General features: G+C 41.9%; 1 protein-coding gene across 4 annotated transcripts in view; it reads right to left on the reverse strand.

The window, feature by feature from the left end:
• Positions 1–20839, reverse strand: part of tti1 (TELO2 interacting protein 1) — a 59165-nt gene that overhangs the window by 8648 nt on the left and 29678 nt on the right. For all 4 annotated transcript variants that reach the window (XM_061889280.1, XM_061889279.1, XM_061889281.1 and 1 more), the window contains exons 10-11: positions 19268–20292; positions 11088–11228 (exon numbers count right to left, since the gene is read on the reverse strand). In XM_061889280.1, the coding sequence (XP_061745264.1) occupies positions 11088–11228; positions 19268–20292 (1166 nt within the window). The remainder of the gene's footprint in view (positions 1–11087; positions 11229–19267; positions 20293–20839) is intronic.

A 20839-nucleotide genomic window follows, 5' to 3' on the forward strand; every position in this document is an offset into this window, starting at 1 on the left:
GCATGTGTGATGGTATGGGGGTGTATTAGTGATTGTTGTAGGGTGAAAGTGTTGTAGTCAGCATGTGTGATGGTATGGGGGTGTATTAGTGATTGTTGTAGGGTGAAAGTGTTCTAGGCAGCATGTGTGATGGTATGGGGGTGTATTAGTGATTGTTGTAGGGTGAAAGTGTTGTAGTCAGCATGTGTGATGGTATGGGGGTGTATTAGTGATTGTTGTAGGGTGAAAGTGTTGTAGGCAGCATGTGTGATGGTATGGGGGTGTATTAGTGATTGTTGTAGGGTGAAAGTGTTGTAGTCAGCATGTGTGATGGTATGGGGGTGTATTAGTGATTGTTGTAGGGTGAAAGTGTTGTAGTCAGCATGTGTGATGGTATGGGGGTGTATTAGTGATTGTTGTAGGGTGAAAGTGTTCTAGGCAGCATGTGTGATGGTATGGGGGTGTATTAGTGATTGTTGTAGGGTGAAAGTGTTCTAGGCAGCATGTGTGATGGTATGGGGGTGTATTAGTGATTGTTGTAGGGTGAAAGTGTTCTAGGCAGCATGTGCGATGGTATGGGGGTGTATTAGTGATTGTCGTAGGGTGAAAGTGTTGTAGTCAGCATGTGTGATGGTATGGGGGTGTATTAGTGATTGTTGTAGGGTGAAAGTGTTGTAGGCAGCATGTGTGATGGTATGGGGGTGTATTAGTGATTGTTGTAGGGTGAAAGTGTTCTAGTCAGCATGTGTGATGGTATGGGGGTGTATTAGTGATTGTTGTAGGGTGAAAGTGTGGTAGTCAGCATGTGTGATGGTATGGGGGTGTATTAGTGATTGTTGTAGGGTGAAAGTGTGGTAGTCAGCATGTGTGATGGTATGGGGGTGTATTAGTGATTGTTGTAGGGTGAAAGTGTTCTAGGCAGCATGTGTGATGGTATGGGGGTGTATTAGTGATTGTTGTAGGGTGAAAGTGTTCTAGGCAGCATGTGTGATGGTATGGGGGTGTATTAGTGATTGTTGTAGGGTGAAAGTGTTGTAGTCAGCATGTGTGATGGTATGGGGGTGTATTAGTGATTGTTGTAGGGTGAAAGTGTTGTAGTCAGCATGTGTGATGGTATGGGGGTGTATTAGTGATTGTTGTAGGGTGAAAGTGTTCTAGGCAGCATGTGTGATGGTATGGGGGTGTATTAGTGATTGTTGTAGGGTGAAAGTGTTCTAGGCAGCATGTGTGATGGTATGGGGGTGTATTAGTGATTGTTGTAGGGTGAAAGTGTGGTAGTCAGCATGTGTGATGGTATGGGGGTGTATTAGTGATTGTTGTAGGGTGAAAGTGTTGTAGTCAGCATGTGTGATGGTATGGGGGTGTATTAGTGATTGTTGTAGGGTGAAAGTGTTCTAGGCAGCATGTGTGATGGTATGGGGGTGTATTAGTGATTGTTGTAGGGTGAAAGTGTTGTAGTCAGCATGTGTGATGGTATGGGGGTGTATTAGTGATTGTTGTAGGGTGAAAGTGTGGTAGTCAGCATGTGTGATGGTATGGGGGTGTATTAGTGATTGTTGTAGGGTGAAAGTGTGGTAGTCAGCATGTGTGATGGTATGGGGGTGTATTAGTGATTGTTGTAGGGTGAAAGTGTTCTAGTCAGCATGTGTGATGGTATGGGGGTGTATTAGTGATTGTTGTAGGGTGAAAGTGTTGTAGTCAGCATGTGTGATGGTATGGGGGTGTATTAGTGATTGTTGTAGGGTGAAAGTGTGGTAGTCAGCATGTGTGATGGTATGGGGGTGTATTAGTGATTGTTGTAGGGTGAAAGTGTTCTAGTCAGCATGTGTGATGGTATGGGGGTGTATTAGTGATTGTTGTAGGGTGAAAGTGTTGTAGTCAGCATGTGTGATGGTATGGGGGTGTATTAGTGATTGTTGTAGGGTGAAAGTGTTGTAGTCAGCATGTGTGATGGTATGGGGGTGTATTAGTGATTGTTGTAGGGTGAAAGTGTTCTAGGCAGCATGTGTGATGGTATGGGGGTGTATTAGTGATTGTTGTAGGGTGAAAGTGTTCTAGGCAGCATGTGTGATGGTATGGGGGTGTATTAGTGATTGTTGTAGGGTGAAAGTGTTGTAGGCAGCATGTGTGATGGTATGGGGGTGTATTAGTGATTGTTGTAGGGTGAAAGTGTTCTAGGCAGCATGTGTGATGGTATGGGGGTGTATTAGCGATTTTTGTGGGGTGAAAGTGTTTTAGTCAGCATATGTGATGGTATGGGGGTGTATTAGTGATTGATGTAGGGTGAAAGTGTTGTAGTCAGCATGTGTGATGGTATGGGGGTGTATTAGTGATTGTTGTAGGGTGAAAGTGTTGTAGTCAGCATGTGTGATGGTATGGGGGTGTATTAGTGATTGTTGTAGGGTGAAAGTGTTGTAGTCAGCATGTGTGATGGTATGGGGGTGTATTAGTGATTGTTGTAGGGTGAAAGTGTTCTAGGCAGCATGTGTGATGGTATGGGGGTGTATTAGTGATTGTTGTAGGGTGAAAGTGTTGTAGTCAGCATGTGTGATGGTATGGGGGTGTATTAGTGATTGTTGTAGGGTGAAAGTGTTGTAGGCAGCATGTGTGATGGTATGGGGGTGTATTAGTGATTGTTGTAGGGTGAAAGTGTTGTAGTCAGCATGTGTGATGGTATGGGGGTGTATTAGTGATTGTTGTAGGGTGAAAGTGTTGTAGTCAGCATGTGTGATGGTATGGGGGTGTATTAGTGATTGTTGTAGGGTGAAAGTGTTCTAGGCAGCATGTGTGATGGTATGGGGGTGTATTAGTGATTGTTGTAGGGTGAAAGTGTTCTAGGCAGCATGTGTGATGGTATGGGGGTGTATTAGTGATTGTTGTAGGGTGAAAGTGTTCTAGGCAGCATGTGCGATGGTATGGGGGTGTATTAGTGATTGTCGTAGGGTGAAAGTGTTGTAGTCAGCATGTGTGATGGTATGGGGGTGTATTAGTGATTGTTGTAGGGTGAAAGTGTTGTAGGCAGCATGTGTGATGGTATGGGGGTGTATTAGTGATTGTTGTAGGGTGAAAGTGTTCTAGTCAGCATGTGTGATGGTATGGGGGTGTATTAGTGATTGTTGTAGGGTGAAAGTGTGGTAGTCAGCATGTGTGATGGTATGGGGGTGTATTAGTGATTGTTGTAGGGTGAAAGTGTGGTAGTCAGCATGTGTGATGGTATGGGGGTGTATTAGTGATTGTTGTAGGGTGAAAGTGTTCTAGGCAGCATGTGTGATGGTATGGGGGTGTATTAGTGATTGTTGTAGGGTGAAAGTGTTCTAGGCAGCATGTGTGATGGTATGGGGGTGTATTAGTGATTGTTGTAGGGTGAAAGTGTTCTAGGCAGCATGTGTGATGGTATGGGGGTGTATTAGTGAACAAGGCATGGGTAACTTACACATCTGTGAAGGCACCATTAATGCTGAAAGGTACATACAGGTTTTGGAGCAACATATGTTGTCATCCAAGCAACGTTATCATGGACGCCCCTGCTTATTTCAGAAAGACAATGCCAAGCTACGTGTTACAACAGCGTGGCTTCATAATACAAACCCTGTTTCCATATAAGTTGGGAAATTTTGTTAGATGTAAATATAAACAGAATACAATGATTTGCAAATCCTTTTCAAGCCATATTCAGTTGAATATGCTACAAAGACAACATATTTCATGTTCAAACTCATAAACTTTATTTTGGTGTGCAAATAATCATTAACTTTAGAGTTTGATGCCACCAACACGTGAAAAAGAAGTTGGGAAAGGTGGCAATAAATACTGATAAAGTTGATGAATGCTCATCAAACACTTATTTGGAACATCCCACAGGTGTGCAGGCTAATTGGGAACAGGTGGGTGCCATGATTGGCTATAAAAACAGCTTCCATGAAATGCTAAGTAATTCACAAACAAAGATGGGGCGAGGGTCACCACTTTGTAAGCAAATTGTCAAACAGTTTTAGAACAACATTTCTCAACGAGCTATTGCAAGGAATTTAGGGATTTTACCATCTACGGTCCGTAAAATCAAAAGGTTCAGCGAATCTGGAGAAATCACTGCACGTAAGCCATGATATTACGGATCTTTGATCCCTGCATCAAAAACCGACATCATTGTGTAAAGGATATCACCACATGGGCTCAGTAACACTTCAGAAAACCACTGTCAGTAACTACAGTTGGTCGCTACATCTGTAAGTGCAAGTTAAAACTCTACTATGCAAAACCAAACCCATTTATCAACAATATCCTGAAACGCCGCCAGCTTGGCTGGGCCCGAGATCATCTAAGATGGACTGAAGCAAAGTGGAAAGGTGTTCTGTGGCCTGACGAGTTCATATTTCAAATTACATTTGGAAACAGAGGACGTGGTGTCCTCCAGAACAAAGAGAAAAATAACCATCCAGACTGTTATCGATGCAAAGTGTAAAAGCCAGCATGTGTGATGGTATGGGGGTGTATTAGTGCCCAAGGCATGGGTAACTTACACATCTGTGAAGGCACCATTAATGCTGGAAGGTCCATACAGGTTTTGGAGCAACATATGTTGTCATCAAAGCAACATTATCATGGACGCCCCTGCTTATTTCAGCAAGACAATGCCAAGCCACATGTTACAACAGGGTGGCTTCGTAATAAAAGAGTGCGGGTACTTTCCTGGCCCGCCTGCAGTCCAGACCTGTCTCCCATGGAAAATGTGTGGCGCATTATGAAGCGTAAAATAGGACAGCGGAGAACCCGGACTGTTGAAGGACTGAAGCTCTACATAAAACAAGAATGGGAAAGAATTCCACTTTCAAAGCTTCAACAATTAGTTTCCTCAGTTCCCAAACGTTTATTGAGTGTTGTTAAAAGAAAAGGTGATGTAACACAGTGGTGAACATGCCCTTTCCCAACTACTTTGGCACGTGTTGCAGCCATGAAATTCTAAGTTAATAATTATTTGCAAAAAAATATATAGTTTATGAGTTTGAACATCAAATATGTTGTCTTTGTAGCATATTCAACTGAATATGGCTTGAAAAGGATTTGCAAATCATTGTATTCTGTTTATATTTACATCTAACACAATTTCCCAACTCATATGGAAATGGGGTTTGTAAAAGAGTGTGGGTACTAGACTGGCCTGCCTGTAGTCCAGACATTGAAAATGTGTGAAGGCTAAAATATGAGGCAGGAGACTGTTGAACAACTTAAGCTGTACATCAAGCAAGAATGGGAAAGAATTCCACTTCAAAAATGTGTCTCCTCAGTTCCCAAACCTGTACTGAGTGTTGTTCAAAGGAAAGGCCATGTAACACACTGGTAAACATGTAACACACTGGTAAACATGTAACACACTGGCAAACATGTAACACACTGGTAAACATGTAACACACTGGTAAACATGTAACACAATGGCAAACATGTAACACACTGGTAAACATGTAACACACTGGTAAACATGTAACACACTGGTAAACATGTAACACACTGGTAAACATGTAACACACTGGTAAACATGTAACACACCGGTAAACATGTAACACACCGGTAAACATGTAACACACCGGTAAACATGTAACACACAGGTAAACATGTAACACACTGGTAAACATGTAACACACTGGTAAACATGTAACACACCGGTAAACATGTAACACACTGGTAAACATGTAACACACCGGTAAACATGTAACACACTGGCAAACATGTAACACACCTGTAAACATGTAACACACTGGTAAACATGTAACACACTGGCAAACATGTAACACACTGGCAAACATGTAACACACTGGTAAACATGTAACACACTGGTAAACATGTAACACACTGGTAAACATGTAACACACTGGTAAACATGTAACACACAGGTAAACATGTAACACACTGGTAAACATGTAACACACTGGTAAACATGTAACACACTGGTAAACATGTAACACACTGGTAAACATGTAACACACTGGCAAACATGTAACACACTGGTAAACATGTAACACACTGGTAAACATGTAACACAATGGCAAACATGTAACACACTGGTAAACATGTAACACACTGGTAAACATGTAACACACTGGTAAACATGTAACACACTGGTAAACATGTAACACACTGGTAAACATGTAACACACCGGTAAACATGTAACACACCGGTAAACATGTAACACACCGGTAAACATGTAACACACAGGTAAACATGTAACACACTGGTAAACATGTAACACACAGGTAAACATGTAACACACTGGTAAACATGTAACACACCGGTAAACATGTAACACACCGGTAAACATGTAACACACCGGTAAACATGTAACACACAGGTAAACATGTAACACACTGGTAAACATGTAACACACTGGTAAACATGTAACACAATGGCAAACATGTAACACACTGGTAAACATGTAACACACTGGTAAACATGTAACACACTGGTAAACATGTAACACACTGGTAAACATGTAACACACTGGTAAACATGTAACACACTGGTAAACATGTAACACACCGGTAAACATGTAACACACCGGTAAACATGTAACACACAGGTAAACATGTAACACACTGGTAAACATGTAACACACAGGTAAACATGTAACACACTGGTAAACATGTAACACACTGGTAAACATGTAACACACAGGTAAACATGTAACACACTGGTAAACATGTAACACACTGGTAAACATGTAACACACTGGTAAACATGTAACACACTGGTAAACATGTAACACACTGGTAAACATGTAACACACTGGTAAACATGTAACACACTGGTAAACATGTAACACACTGGTAAACATGTAACACACTGGTAAACATGTAACACACTGGTAAACATGTAACACACTGGTAAACATGTAACACACTGGTAAACATGTAACACACTGGTAAACATGTAACACACTGGTAAACATGTAACACACCGGTAAACATGTAACACACCGGTAAACATGTAACACACCGGTAAACATGTAACACACAGGTAAACATGTAACACACTGGTAAACATGTAACACACAGGTAAACATGTAACACACTGGTAAACATGTAACACACTGGTAAACATGTAACACACTGGTAAACATGTAACACACTGGTAAACATGTAACACACTGGTAAACATGTAACACACTGGTAAACATGTAACACACTGGTAAACATGTAACACACTGGTAAACATGTAACACACTGGTAAACATGTAACACACTGGTAAACATGTAACACACTGGTAAACATGTAACACACTGGTAAACATGTAACACACTGGTAAACATGTAACACACTGGTAAACATGTAACACACTGGTAAACATGTAACACACTGGTAAACATGTAACACACTGGTAAACATGTAACACACTGGTAAACATGTAACACACTGGTAAACATGTAACACACTGGTAAACATGTAACACACCGGTAAACATGTAACACACCGGTAAACATGTAACACACCGGTAAACATGTAACACACAGGTAAACATGTAACACACTGGTAAACATGTAACACACAGGTAAACATGTAACACACTGGTAAACATGTAACACACAGGTAAACATGTAACACACTGGTAAACATGTAACACACTGGTAAACATGTAACACACTGGTAAACATGTAACACACTGGTAAACATGTAACACAATGGCAAACATGTAACACACTGGTAAACATGTAACACACTGGTAAACATGTAACACACTGGTAAACATGTAACACACTGGTAAACATGTAACACACTGGTAAACATGTAACACACCGGTAAACATGTAACACACCGGTAAACATGTAACACACCGGTAAACATGTAACACACAGGTAAACATGTAACACACTGGTAAACATGTAACACACAGGTAAACATGTAACACACTGGTAAACATGTAACACACTGGTAAACATGTAACACACTGGTAAACATGTAACACACTGGTAAACATGTAACACACTGGTAAACATGTAACACACTGGTAAACATGTAACACACTGGTAAACATGTAACACACTGGTAAACATGTAACACACTGGTAAACATGTAACACACTGGTAAACATGTAACACACTGGTAAACATGTAACACACTGGTAAACATGTAACACACTGGTAAACATGTAACACACTGGTAAACATGTAACACACTGGTAAACATGTAACACACTGGTAAACATGTAACACACTGGTAAACATGTAACACACTGGTAAACATGTAACACACTGGTAAACATGTAACACACAGGTAAACATGTAACACACTGGTAAACATGTAACACACTGGTAAACATGTAACACACTGGTAAACATGTAACACACCGGTAAACATGTAACACACTGGTAAACATGTAACACACCGGTAAACATGTAACACACTGGCAAACATGTAACACACCTGTAAACATGTAACACACTGGTAAACATGTAACACACTGGCAAACATGTAACACACTGGCAAACATGTAACACACTGGTAAACATGTAACACACTGGTAAACATGTAACACACTGGTAAACATGTAACACACTGGTAAACATGTAACACACAGGTAAACATGTAACACACTGGTAAACATGTAACACACTGGTAAACATGTAACACACTGGTAAACATGTAACACACTGGTAAACATGTAACACACTGGTAAACATGTAACACACTGGTAAACATGTAACACACTGGTAAACATGTAACACACTGGTAAACATGTAACACACTGGTAAACATGTAACACACTGGTAAACATGTAACACACTGGTAAACATGTAACACACTGGTAAACAACTCTGACAACTTAGCTGCCATTCAATCAATTCTAAGTTCATGATTATTTGCAAAAAAGAAGAAAGTTTGTCCGTGTGAAGATGAAATATCTTGTCTCTGCAGTCTATTTAATTGAATATAAGTTGAAAATGATTTGTTGTATCCTCTTTTTATTGACCTTTTACACAAGCTGAGTAGAGATGTCCGATAAACAGCAGCTTGGAATTTGGGACATGCTCTCCCTGAAATAATCCTGATTCCCACTACAACTATGGCAAATACTAACCTTTGACTTTCACAAAGTGCATCATTTTTTCAAACATGCCTCAAAACAAGAGCTACAGACACAATGAAGGCACACAGCTTCAGTCCAGAGTATACTAGACTCATAAAGTACACAATAACATAGTCCTCCTTTAGTGCCAGACTGCCCGGCATACTGTATAACAGGAAATGATCAAGTGGGCTCAATCTGCCCTGCTCTAACGTATTTGTATGAGTAACACAAATGTGCTGCAAGCTAGTGGTGAGTACTTGAAGTGGCCCAGCAGTCAGCCAGAGCTTCTGAAATGCTGCGTTGAGACAGGGGTGGTTTTTGTTGTATTGTTGTTTTCTCAGCAGAGTCTTTAAGCAACAACTGTGTGGTGCTACTTTTTTCCGCTATTTGATTTTTATCCATCTTCTGCTTGTATTCATGGTGTACTTCCTTTCGATTCTTGAAGAGGTGGGAGATCAAAATGCTCGTATTAAAGGAAGACGTCTTTGTTCCTCCGCGTATAACCAACTTGTTGCAGTCATAGCAAATTTCCATTTTTTTTATCCACTTTAAAATAATCCTAAACCATAGACATGGTGTCGTTAATCAGTCACCGATCTCGTTGGCTTGTTAGCCAGGCTACAGCACCGGCAACAACACACTCTTGTTGTTGTCATGCTGCGCTGGTGGCGGTTTGATGAGGTCATCAAGCGTCGCCAGTAAACCTCTCAGGCTGCAGTCGTCAACTCCTGTGTTGTGTGTGGGAGGGGCTGCTGACTGGGAGACGCAACTGCTCTGTACTTCTAATTGTTTTAGTTATATTGTAGATTTTAAACTACTCTGTACTTCTAATTGTTTTAGTTATATTGTAGATTTTAAACTGCTCTGTACTTCTAATTGTTTTAGTTATATTGTAGATTTTAAACTGCTCTGTACTTCTAAATGTTTTAGTTATATTGTAGATTTTAAACTACTCTGTACGGCTAATTGTTTTAGTTATATTGTAGATTTTAAACTGCTCTGTACTTCTAATTGTTTTAGTTATATTGTAGATTTTAAACTGCTCTGTACTTCTAATTGTTTTAGTTATATTGTAGATTTTAAACTGCTCTGTACTGCTAATTGTTTTAGTTATATTGTAGATTTTAAACTGCTCTGTACTTCTAATTGTTTTAGTTATATTGTAGATTTTAAACTGCTCTGTACTTCTAATTGTTTTAGTTATATTGTAGATTTTAAACTACTCTGTACGGCTAATTGTTTTAGTTATATTGTAGATTTTAAACTGCTCTGTACTGCTAATTGTTTTAGTTATATTGTAGATTTTAAACTGCTCTGTACTTCTAATTGTTTTAGTTATATTGTAGATTTTAAACTGCTCTGTACTTCTAATTGTTTTAGTTATATTGTAGATTTTAAACTGCCCTGTACTTCTAATTGTTTTAGTTATATTGTAGATTTTAAACTGCTCTGTACTGCTAATTGTTTTAGTTATATTGTAGATTTTAAACTGCTCTGTACTTCTAATTGTTTTAGTTATATTGTAGATTTTAAACTGCTCTGTACTTCTAATTGTTTTAGTTATATTGTAGATTTTAAACTACTCTGTACGGCTAATTGTTTTAGTTATATTGTAGATTTTAAACTGCTCTGTACTGCTAATTGTTTTAGTTATATTGTAGATTTTAAACTGCTCTGTACTTCTAATTGTTTTAGTTATATTGTAGATTTTAAACTGCTCTGTACTTCTAATTGTTTTAGTTATATTGTAGATTTTAAACTGCTCTGTACTGCTAATTGTTTTAGTTATATTGTAGATTTTAAACGGCTCTGTACTTCTAATTTTTTTAGTTATATTGCAGATTTTAAAGTGCTGTGTACTTCTAATTGTACTTCTCGCTACGTCCGTGTACTGCTCCATACAGCGCCGTTTTAAAAAGTCATCAATTTTACTTCTTGAAACCAATACCGATAATTTCCGATATTACATTTTAAAGCATTTATCGGCCTGCTGATGTTATCGGACATCTCTGAAGGTGACGTATTAAAAAAGAGAAAAGATGATATTACCTTAAAGGCTTGGAGGACAACTGGAGGGTCATCAGTGGTCAGTCGCTGCAAAAGGGGGGGCCAGCAGCGGTGGGCCAGGGGCAGCAACTCATCTTCCCTCTCAGCAAGAACACGAATACACAGCTGCAGTACATGTAGTACCTGAAAGTACACAAATACACAGCTGCAGTACATGTAGTACCTGCAAGTACACAAATACACAGCTGCAGTACATGTAGTACCTGCAAGTACACGAATACACAGCTGCAGTACATGTAGTACCTGAAAGTACACAAATACACATCTGCAGTACATGTAGTACCTGAAAGTACACAAATACACAGCTGCAGTACATGTAGTACCTGCAAGTACACAAATACACAGCTGCAGTACATGTAGTACCTGCAAGTACACGAATACACAGCTGCAGTACATGTAGTACCTGCAAGTACACAAATACACAGCTGCAGTACATGTAGTACCTGCAAGTACACAAATACACAGCTGCAGTACATGTAGTACCTGCAAGTACACAAATACACAGCTGCAGTACATGTAGTACCTGCAAGTACACAAATACACAGCTGCAGTACATGTAGTACCTGCAAGTACACAAATACACAGCTGCAGTACATGTAGTACCTGCAAGTACACAAATACACAGCTGCAGTACATGTAGTACCTGCAAGTACACAAATACACAGCTGCAGTACATGTAGTACCTGCAAGTACACAAATACACAGCTGCAGTACATGTAGTACCTGCAAGTACACAAATACACAGCTGCAGTACATGTAGTACCTGCAAGTACACAAATACACAGCTGCAGTACATGTAGTACCTGCAAGTACACAAATACACAGCTGCAGTACATGTAGTACCTGCGAGTACACAAATACACAGCTGCAGCACATGTAGTACCTGCGAGTACACAAATACACATCTGCAGTACATGTAGTACCTGCGAGTACACAAATACACAGCTGCAGTACATGTAGTACCTGCGAGTACACAAATACACATCTGCAGTACATGTAGTACCTGCGAGTACACAAATACACAGCTGCAGTACATGTAGTACCTGCAAGTACACAAATACACAGCTGCAGTACATGTAGTACCTGCAAGTACACAAATACACAGCTGCAGTACATGTAGTACCTGCAAGTACACAAATACACAGCTGCAGTACATGTAGTACCTGCAAGTACACAAATACACAGCTGTAGTACATGTAGTACCTGCAAGTACACAAATACACAGCTGCAGTACATGTAGTACCTGCAAGTACACAAATACACAGCTGCAGTAAATGTAGTACCTGCAAGTACACAAATACACAGCTGCAGTACATGTAGTACCTGCAAGTACACAAATACACAGCTGCAGTACATGTAGTACCTGCAAGTACACAAATACACAGCTGCAGTACATGTAGTACCTGCAAGTACACAAATACACAGCTGCAGTACATGTAGTACCTGCAAGTACACAAATACACAGCTGCAGTACATGTAGTACCTGCGAGTACACAAATACACAGCTGCAGTACATGTAGTACCTGCGAGTACACAAATACACAGCTGCAGCACATGTAGTACCTGCGAGTACAAAAATACACATCTGCAGTACATGTAGTACCTGCGAGTACACAAATACACAGCTGCAGTACATGTAGTACCTGCGAGTACACAAATACACATCTGCAGTACATGTAGTACCTGCGAGTACACAAATACACAGCTGCAGTACATGTAGTACCTGCAAGTACACAAATACACAGCTGCAGTACATGTAGTACCTGCAAGTACACAAATACACAGCTGCAGTACATGTAGTACCTGCAAGTACACAAATACACAGCTGCAGTACATGTAGTACCTGCAAGTACACAAATACACAGCTGCAGTACATGTAGTACCTGCAAGTACACAAATACACAGCTGCAGTACATGTAGTACCTGCGAGTACACAAATACACAGCTGCAGTACATGTAGTACCTGCAAGTACACAAATACACAGCTGCAGTACATGTAGTACCTGCAAGTACACAAATACACAGCTGCAGTACATGTAGTACCTGCAAGTACACAAATACACAGCTGCAGTACATGTAGTACCTGCGAGTACACAAATACACAGCTGCAGCACATGTAGTACCTGCGAGTACACAAATACACATCTGCAGTACATGTAGTACCTGCGAGTACACAAATACACAGCTGCAGTACATGTAGTACCTGCGAGTACACAAATACACATCTGCAGTACATGTAGTACCTGCGAGTACACAAATACACAGCTGCAGTACATGTAGTACCTGCAAGTACACAAATACACAGCTGCAGTACATGTAGTACCTGCAAGTACACAAATACACAGCTGCAGTACATGTAGTACCTGCAAGTACACAAATACACAGCTGCAGTACATGTAGTACCTGCAAGTACACAAATACACAGCTGCAGTACATGTAGTACCTGCAAGTACACAAATACACAGCTGCAGTACATGTAGTACCTGCAAGTACACAAATACACAGCTGCAGTACATGTAGTACCTGCAAGTACACAAATACACAGCTGCAGTACATGTAGTACCTGCGAGTACACAAATACACAGCTGCAGCACATGTAGTACCTGCGAGTACACAAATACACATCTGCAGTACATGTAGTACCTGCGAGTACACAAATACACAGCTGCAGTACATGTAGTACCTGCGAGTACACAAATACACATCTGCAGTACATGTAGTACCTGCGAGTACACAAATACACAGCTGCAGTACATGTAGTACCTGCAAGTACACAAATACACAGCTGCAGTACATGTAGTACCTGCAAGTACACAAATACACAGCTGCAGTACATGTAGTACCTGCAAGTACACAAATACACAGCTGCAGTACATGTAGTACCTGCAAGTACACAAATACACAGCTGCAGTACATGTAGTACCTGCAAGTACACAAATACACAGCTGCAGTACATGTAGTACCTGCAAGTACACAAATACACAGCTGCAGTACATGTAGTACCTGCAAGTACACAAATACACAGCTGCAGTACATGTAGTACCTGCAAGTACACAAATACACAGCTGCAGTACATGTAGTACCTGCAAGTACACAAATACACAGCTGCAGTACATGTAGTACCTGCAAGTACACAAATACACAGCTGCAGTACATGTAGTACCTGCAAGTACACAAATACACAGCTGCAGTACATGTAGTACCTGCAAGTACACAAATACACATCTGCAGTACATGTAGTACCTGCAAGTACACAAATACACAGCTGCAGTACATGTAGTACCTGCAAGTACACAAATACACAGCTGCAGTACATGTAGTACCTGCAAGTACACAAATACACAGCTGCAGTACATGTAGTACCTGCGAGTACACAAATACACATCTGCAGTACATGTAGTACCTGCGAGTACACAAATACACAGCTGCAGTACATGTAGTACCTGCAAGTACACAAATACACAGCTGCAGTACATGTAGTACCTGCAAGTACACAAATACACAGCTGCAGTACATGTAGTACCTGCAAGTACACAAATACACAGCTGCAGTACATGTAGTACCTGCAAGTACACAAATACACAGCTGCAGTACATGTAGTACCTGCAAGTACACAAATACACAGCTGCAGTACATGTAGTACCTGCAAGTACACAAATACACAGCTGCAGTACATGTAGTACCTGCAAGTACACAAATACACAGCTGCAGTACATGTAGTACCTGCAAGAACAACAATAATCATAGGAGGTTATAATCATAACAATAATAGACTTCAATAATAATAACTACAAATAATACTAGACTGTATTAACAATTATGATAATAGATAATGATAATAAATCATAATAATGATAATATATAATAATAATGACAGTAGATAATATCATCAAAATCATAATGCTAAAAAATAATAATTACAATATGGTAATGCATTTAAACAATAACACTTAATAATAGATAATAATAGATTGATAATAATAATAATAGATTATAGTAATGTAAATGATAATAAATGACAAAAATATAAATGATAATAAATTATAATATGATGATAATGATAATACAAAATAATATATTATGATAATAAAAATAGATAAAAACGATATCTCATATTATATAATAATAATAATAATAATGACAATAGAAAAAAATGATAAAACATTATAATAACAATAATGATAATAGATAGTAAAAGTGATGATAATAAGAATATTGATAATAGATCATCTCCTCTCTGAAGAGTTAGCGTGTCCCAATGATCCTAGGATGTATGTTGTCCAAGGTCTTCCATGCCCCCTGCTAGGGTCTCCCAAGACCAACAGGTCCTAGATGAGGGATCAGACGAAGAGCAGCTCAAAGACTTCTATGAAAATGCAAAAACCAAGACTCCAAATTCATTCGCTCGGACGCAGGTCACCGGAGCCCCCCTTTGAACCAGGCCCGGAGTTGGGGCACGGTGCCGAGGGCCTGGTGGGCGGGCACGGCCACATTGCAGACGGGCACGGCCCAAAGAAGCAACGTGGGTCCCCCCTCCAATGGGCTCACCACTCATGGGAGGGGTCATGGAGGTCGGGTGCGTCGTGAGAAGGCAGGCACTTGGGCACTTGGGCACTTGGGTCCCCCCTCCAATGGGCTCACCACTCATGGGAGGGGTCATGGAGGTCGGGTGCGTCGTGAGAAGGCAGGCACTTGGGCACTTGGGCACTTGGGTCCCCCCTCCAATGGGCTCACCACTCATGGGAGGGGTCATGGAGGTCGGGTGCGTCGTGAGAAGGCAGGCACTTGGGCACTTGGGCACTTGAGCACTTGAGCACTTGAGCACTTGGGTCCCCCCTCCAATGGGCTCACCACTCATGGGAGGGGTCATGGAGGTCGGGTGCGTCGTGAGAAGGCAGGCACTTGGGCACTTGGGCACTTGAGCACTTGGGTCCCCCCTCCAATGGGCTCACCACTCATGGGAGGGGTCATGGAGGTCGGGTGCGTCGTGAGAAGGCAGGCACTTGGGCACTTGGGCACTTGAGCACTTGAGCACTTGAGCACTTGGGTCCCCCCTCCAATGGGCTCACCACTCATGGGAGGGGTCATGGAGGTCGGGTGCGTCGTGAGAAGGCAGGCACTTGGGCACTTGGGCACTTGAGCACTTGGGTCCCCCCTCCAATGGGCTCACCACTCATGGGCTCACCACTCGTGGGAGGGGTCATGGAGGTCGGGTGCGGCATGAGAAGGCAGGCACTTGGGCACTTGGGTCCCCACTCCAATGGGCTCACCACTTATGGGGGGGGGGGGTCATGGAGGTCGGGTGCGTCGTGAGAAGGCAGGCACTTGGCGGTCCGATCCTCGGCTACAGAAGCTAGCTCTTGGGATGTGGAAGGTCACCTCGCTGGGGGGGAGGAGCCTGAGCTAGTGCGCCAGGTGGAAAAGTTCCAGCTGGATATAGTCGGACTCAATCCAACGCACAGCAAGGGCTTGCCCCCCGGCTCAAAGCCTGCAGGTTGGACTTTAACCCAGTGGACGAGAGGGTAGCCTCCCTCCGCCTTCGGGTGGGGGTCTGGGTCCTGACTGCTGTTTGTGCTTATGCACCACACAGCAGTTCAGAGTACCCACCATTTTTGGGTACACTGGAGGGAGTACTGGAGAGTCCTCCCCCGGGTGATTCCCTTGTCCTACTGGGGGACTTCAACGCTCATGTTGGCAACCACAATGAAACCTGGAGAGGCATGATTGGGAAGTATGGCCGCCCGGATCTGATCCCGAGTGGTGTTTTGTTATTGGACTGCTGTGCTGGTCCCAGGATGTCCATAACAAACACCATGTTCCTACATAAGGGTGTCCATATGTGCACTTGGCACCAGGACACCCTAAGCCGCAGTTCCAAGAGAGACATATGCGGTCTTCTCCAAGGTTTCTCATAGTCATCATTGTCACTGTCACCGACATCCCACTGGGGTGAGTTTTTCCTTGCCCTTATGTGGGCTCTACCGAGGATGTCGTTGTGGCTTGTGCAGCCCTTTGAGGCACTTGTGATTTAGGGCTATATAAATAAACATTGATTGATTGATGGTAGAAAATGGATGGATGGATTATAATAATGATAAAGAATAATATTAATAAAATAAGAATAATGAAAATAGATAATAATAATAATAATAATAAAAGATAATAATACTGATTCACGAGTGAGGGGAAGAGTGGATGGTGAGATGGACAGGCGGGTCGGTGCGGCGTCTTCAGTAATGCGGACGCTGTATCGATCCGTTGTGGTGAAGAAGGAGCTGAGCCGGAAGGCAAGGCTCTCAATTTACCGGTCGATCTACGTTCCCATCCTCACCTATGGTCATGAGCTTTGGGTTATGACAAAAAGGACAAGATCACGGGTACAAGCGGCCCAAATGTTGGGTGGTGGGTCTCTCCCTTAGAGATAGGGTGAGAAGCTCTGCCATCCGGGAGGAACTCAAAGTAAAGCCGCTGCTCCTCCACATGGAGAGGAGCCAGATGAGGTGGTTCAGGCATCTGGTCAGGATGCCACCCGAACGCCTCCCTAGGGAGGTGTTTAGGGCACGTCTGACCGGTAGGAGGCCACGGGGAAGACCCAGGACACGTTGGGAAGACTATGTCTCCCGGCTGGCCTGGGAACGCCTCGGGATCCCCCGGGAAGAACTGGACGAAGTGGCTGGGGAGAGGGAAGTCTGGGCTTCCCTGCTTAGGCTGCTGCGCCCGCGACCCGACCTCGGATAAGCGGAAGATGATGGATGGATGGATGGATACTGATAATGATTATAACACTAATGATAATAGATAATAACAATAATAATAATAGATAATATTGATAATAGATAATAATAATAATGATAAATATATTAAAAAATTATAACGTATAATAATAATGATAATAGATAATAATTTTGATAATGATAATAGATAATAATATTGATAATGATTAAAATAATATTGATAATAGATAATGATATTGATAATGATTAAAATAATATTGATAATAGATAATGATATTGATAATGATTAAAATAATAATGATTATAGATGCCCTTTTGTGGGTTCTTCCGAGGATGTTGTAGTCGTAATGATTTGTGCAGTCCTTTGAGACATTTGTGATTTGGGGCTATATAAATAAACATTGATTGATTGATTGATTATATTCATAATAATAATATTAGCTCAAAACAATACTATAGATAAAAGATCATAATGATATGATTGATAATAGATAATAATAATAATAGACAAGAATAATACTGATAATAGATTATAACAACAATAATGATAATAGATAATGACAATGGATTATAATAATAATAATAATAATAATAATAATAATAATAATGATGATAATATATATAAATAATTATAATAGACAACAATATTATTGATAACATGTACTAATTATATTGATAATAATAATATTGATAATAGATTGTCCGAATAGTTATAGATAATAATATTGATAATGGTTAAAATAATAATAATAATCTGCGACGAGGTGGTGACCTTTCCAGGGTGTACCCCGCCTTCCACCCGAATGCAGCTGAGATAGGCTCCAGCGATCCCCCGCGGCCTCAAAAGGGACAAGCGGTAGAAAATGGACGGATGGATAATAATAATAATAATGACAATAGATCAAAATGTGATAATAGTTCGAAAATAATAATAATAATGATAATAAATAATATATATTAATAATGATGATAATAATAGATACAAAATAATAATATTGATAATAATAATGAAAACATTATAATACATAATAATAAAGACTATGGATTATAACAATAATAATAATAATAATAATAGTGATATTCATATTAATAATTATAATAGATAATACTAATAATGATAATAGATAATAATAATATCGGTAATGGCCCTGTGATGAGGTACAAACTTGTCCAGGGTGTACGACGCCTTCCGCCCGATTGCAGCTGAGATAGGCACCAGCGACCACAAAGGGAATAAGCGGTAGGAAATGGATGGATGGAATAGTAGTAATGATTATCATACTAATAATGATAAGAATAGATAATAGATTACACCTATAATAATGATAGTAATAATAATAATACTATATAATGATAATATTGATAATGGATTTTAATAATAATAACAATAATATTGATAATGATTCAAATAATAATAATGGATGCTACCTTGAGTCGTAGCTGCAGACTGGAGTCAGACAGCAGGTGAATACATCGCTCCATCACTTCTTTGCTCATGTTCAGGTGCAAGGGGAGGTCCGCTTTCTCCTCGGGACCACCATCACCATCATAGTCCTCCTCTGCGGGTGCAGGGGCCGAGGGAAGGTCCGCTTTCTCCTCGGGACCACCATCACCATCATAGTCCTCCTCTGCGGGTGCAGGGGCCGAGGGAAGGTCCGCTTTCTCCTCGGGACCACCATCACCATCATAGTCCTCCTCTGCGGGTGCAGGGGCCGAGGGAAGGTCCGCTTTCTCCTCGGGACCACCATCATCATCATAGTCCTCCTCTGCGGGTGCAGGGGCCGAGGGAAGGTCCGCTTTCTCCTCGGGACCACCATCACCATCATAGTCCTCCTCTGCGGGTGCAGGGGCCGAGGGAAGGTCCGCTTTCTCCTCGGGACCACCATCACCATCATAGTCCTCCTCTGCGAGTGCAGGGGCCGAGGGAAGGTCCGCTTTCTCCTCGGGACCACCATCACCATCATAGTCCTCCTCTGTGGGTGCAGGGGCCGAGGGAAGGTCCGCTTTCTCCTCGGGACCACCATCACCATCATAGTCCTCCTCTGCGGGTGCAGGGGCCGAGGGAAGGTCCGCTTTCTCCTCGGGACCACCATCACCATCATAGTCCTCCTCTGCGGGTGCAGGGGCCGAGGGAAGGTCCGCTTTCTCCTCGGGACCACCATCACCATCATAGACCTCCTCTGTGGGTGCAGGGGCCGAGGGAAGGTCCGCTTTCTCCTCGGGACCACCATCACCATCATAGACCTCCTCTGTGGGTGCAGGGGCCGAGGGAAGGTCCGCTTTCTCCTCGGGACCACCATCACCATCATAGTCCTCCTCTGCGGGTGCAGGGGCCGAGGGAAGGTCCGCTTTCTCCTCGGGACCACCATCACCATCATAGTCCTCCTCTGCGGGTGCAGGGGCCGAGGGAAGGTCCGCTTTCTCCTCGGGACCACCATCATCATCATAGTCCTCTGCAACACAACAGCATTGGTCACTTTACAAGTCTGCTTGACACTTTTCAGCCAGAGCACACACACCATCTTGCCCCATTCCAGCCATACCATCAAGGTCATCTTGGCCCATTCCAGCCATACCATCAAGGTCATCTTGGCCCATTCTAGCCATACCATCAAGGTCATCTTGCCCCATTCCAGCCATACCATCAAGGTCATCTTGGCCCATTCCAGCCATACCATCAAGGTCATCTTGGCCCATTCTATCCATACCATCAAGGTCATCTTGGCCCATTCCAGCCATACCATCAAGGTCATCTTGGCCCATTCCAGCCATACCATCAAGGTCATCTTGCCCCATTCCAGCCATACCATCAAGGTCATCTTGCCCCATTCCAGCCATACCATCAAGGTCATCTTGCCCCATTCCAGCCATACCATCAAGGTCATCTTGCCCCATTCTATCCATACCATCAAGGTCATCTTGGCCCATTCTATCCATACCATCAAGGTCATCTTGGCCCATTCCAGCCATACCATCAAGGTCATCTTGGCCCATTCCAGC

The sequence above is a fragment of the Nerophis ophidion genome, linkage group LG27, assembly GCF_033978795.1.
Source record: "Nerophis ophidion isolate RoL-2023_Sa linkage group LG27, RoL_Noph_v1.0, whole genome shotgun sequence".
Classification (NCBI taxonomy): domain Eukaryota; kingdom Metazoa; phylum Chordata; class Actinopteri; order Syngnathiformes; family Syngnathidae; genus Nerophis; species Nerophis ophidion.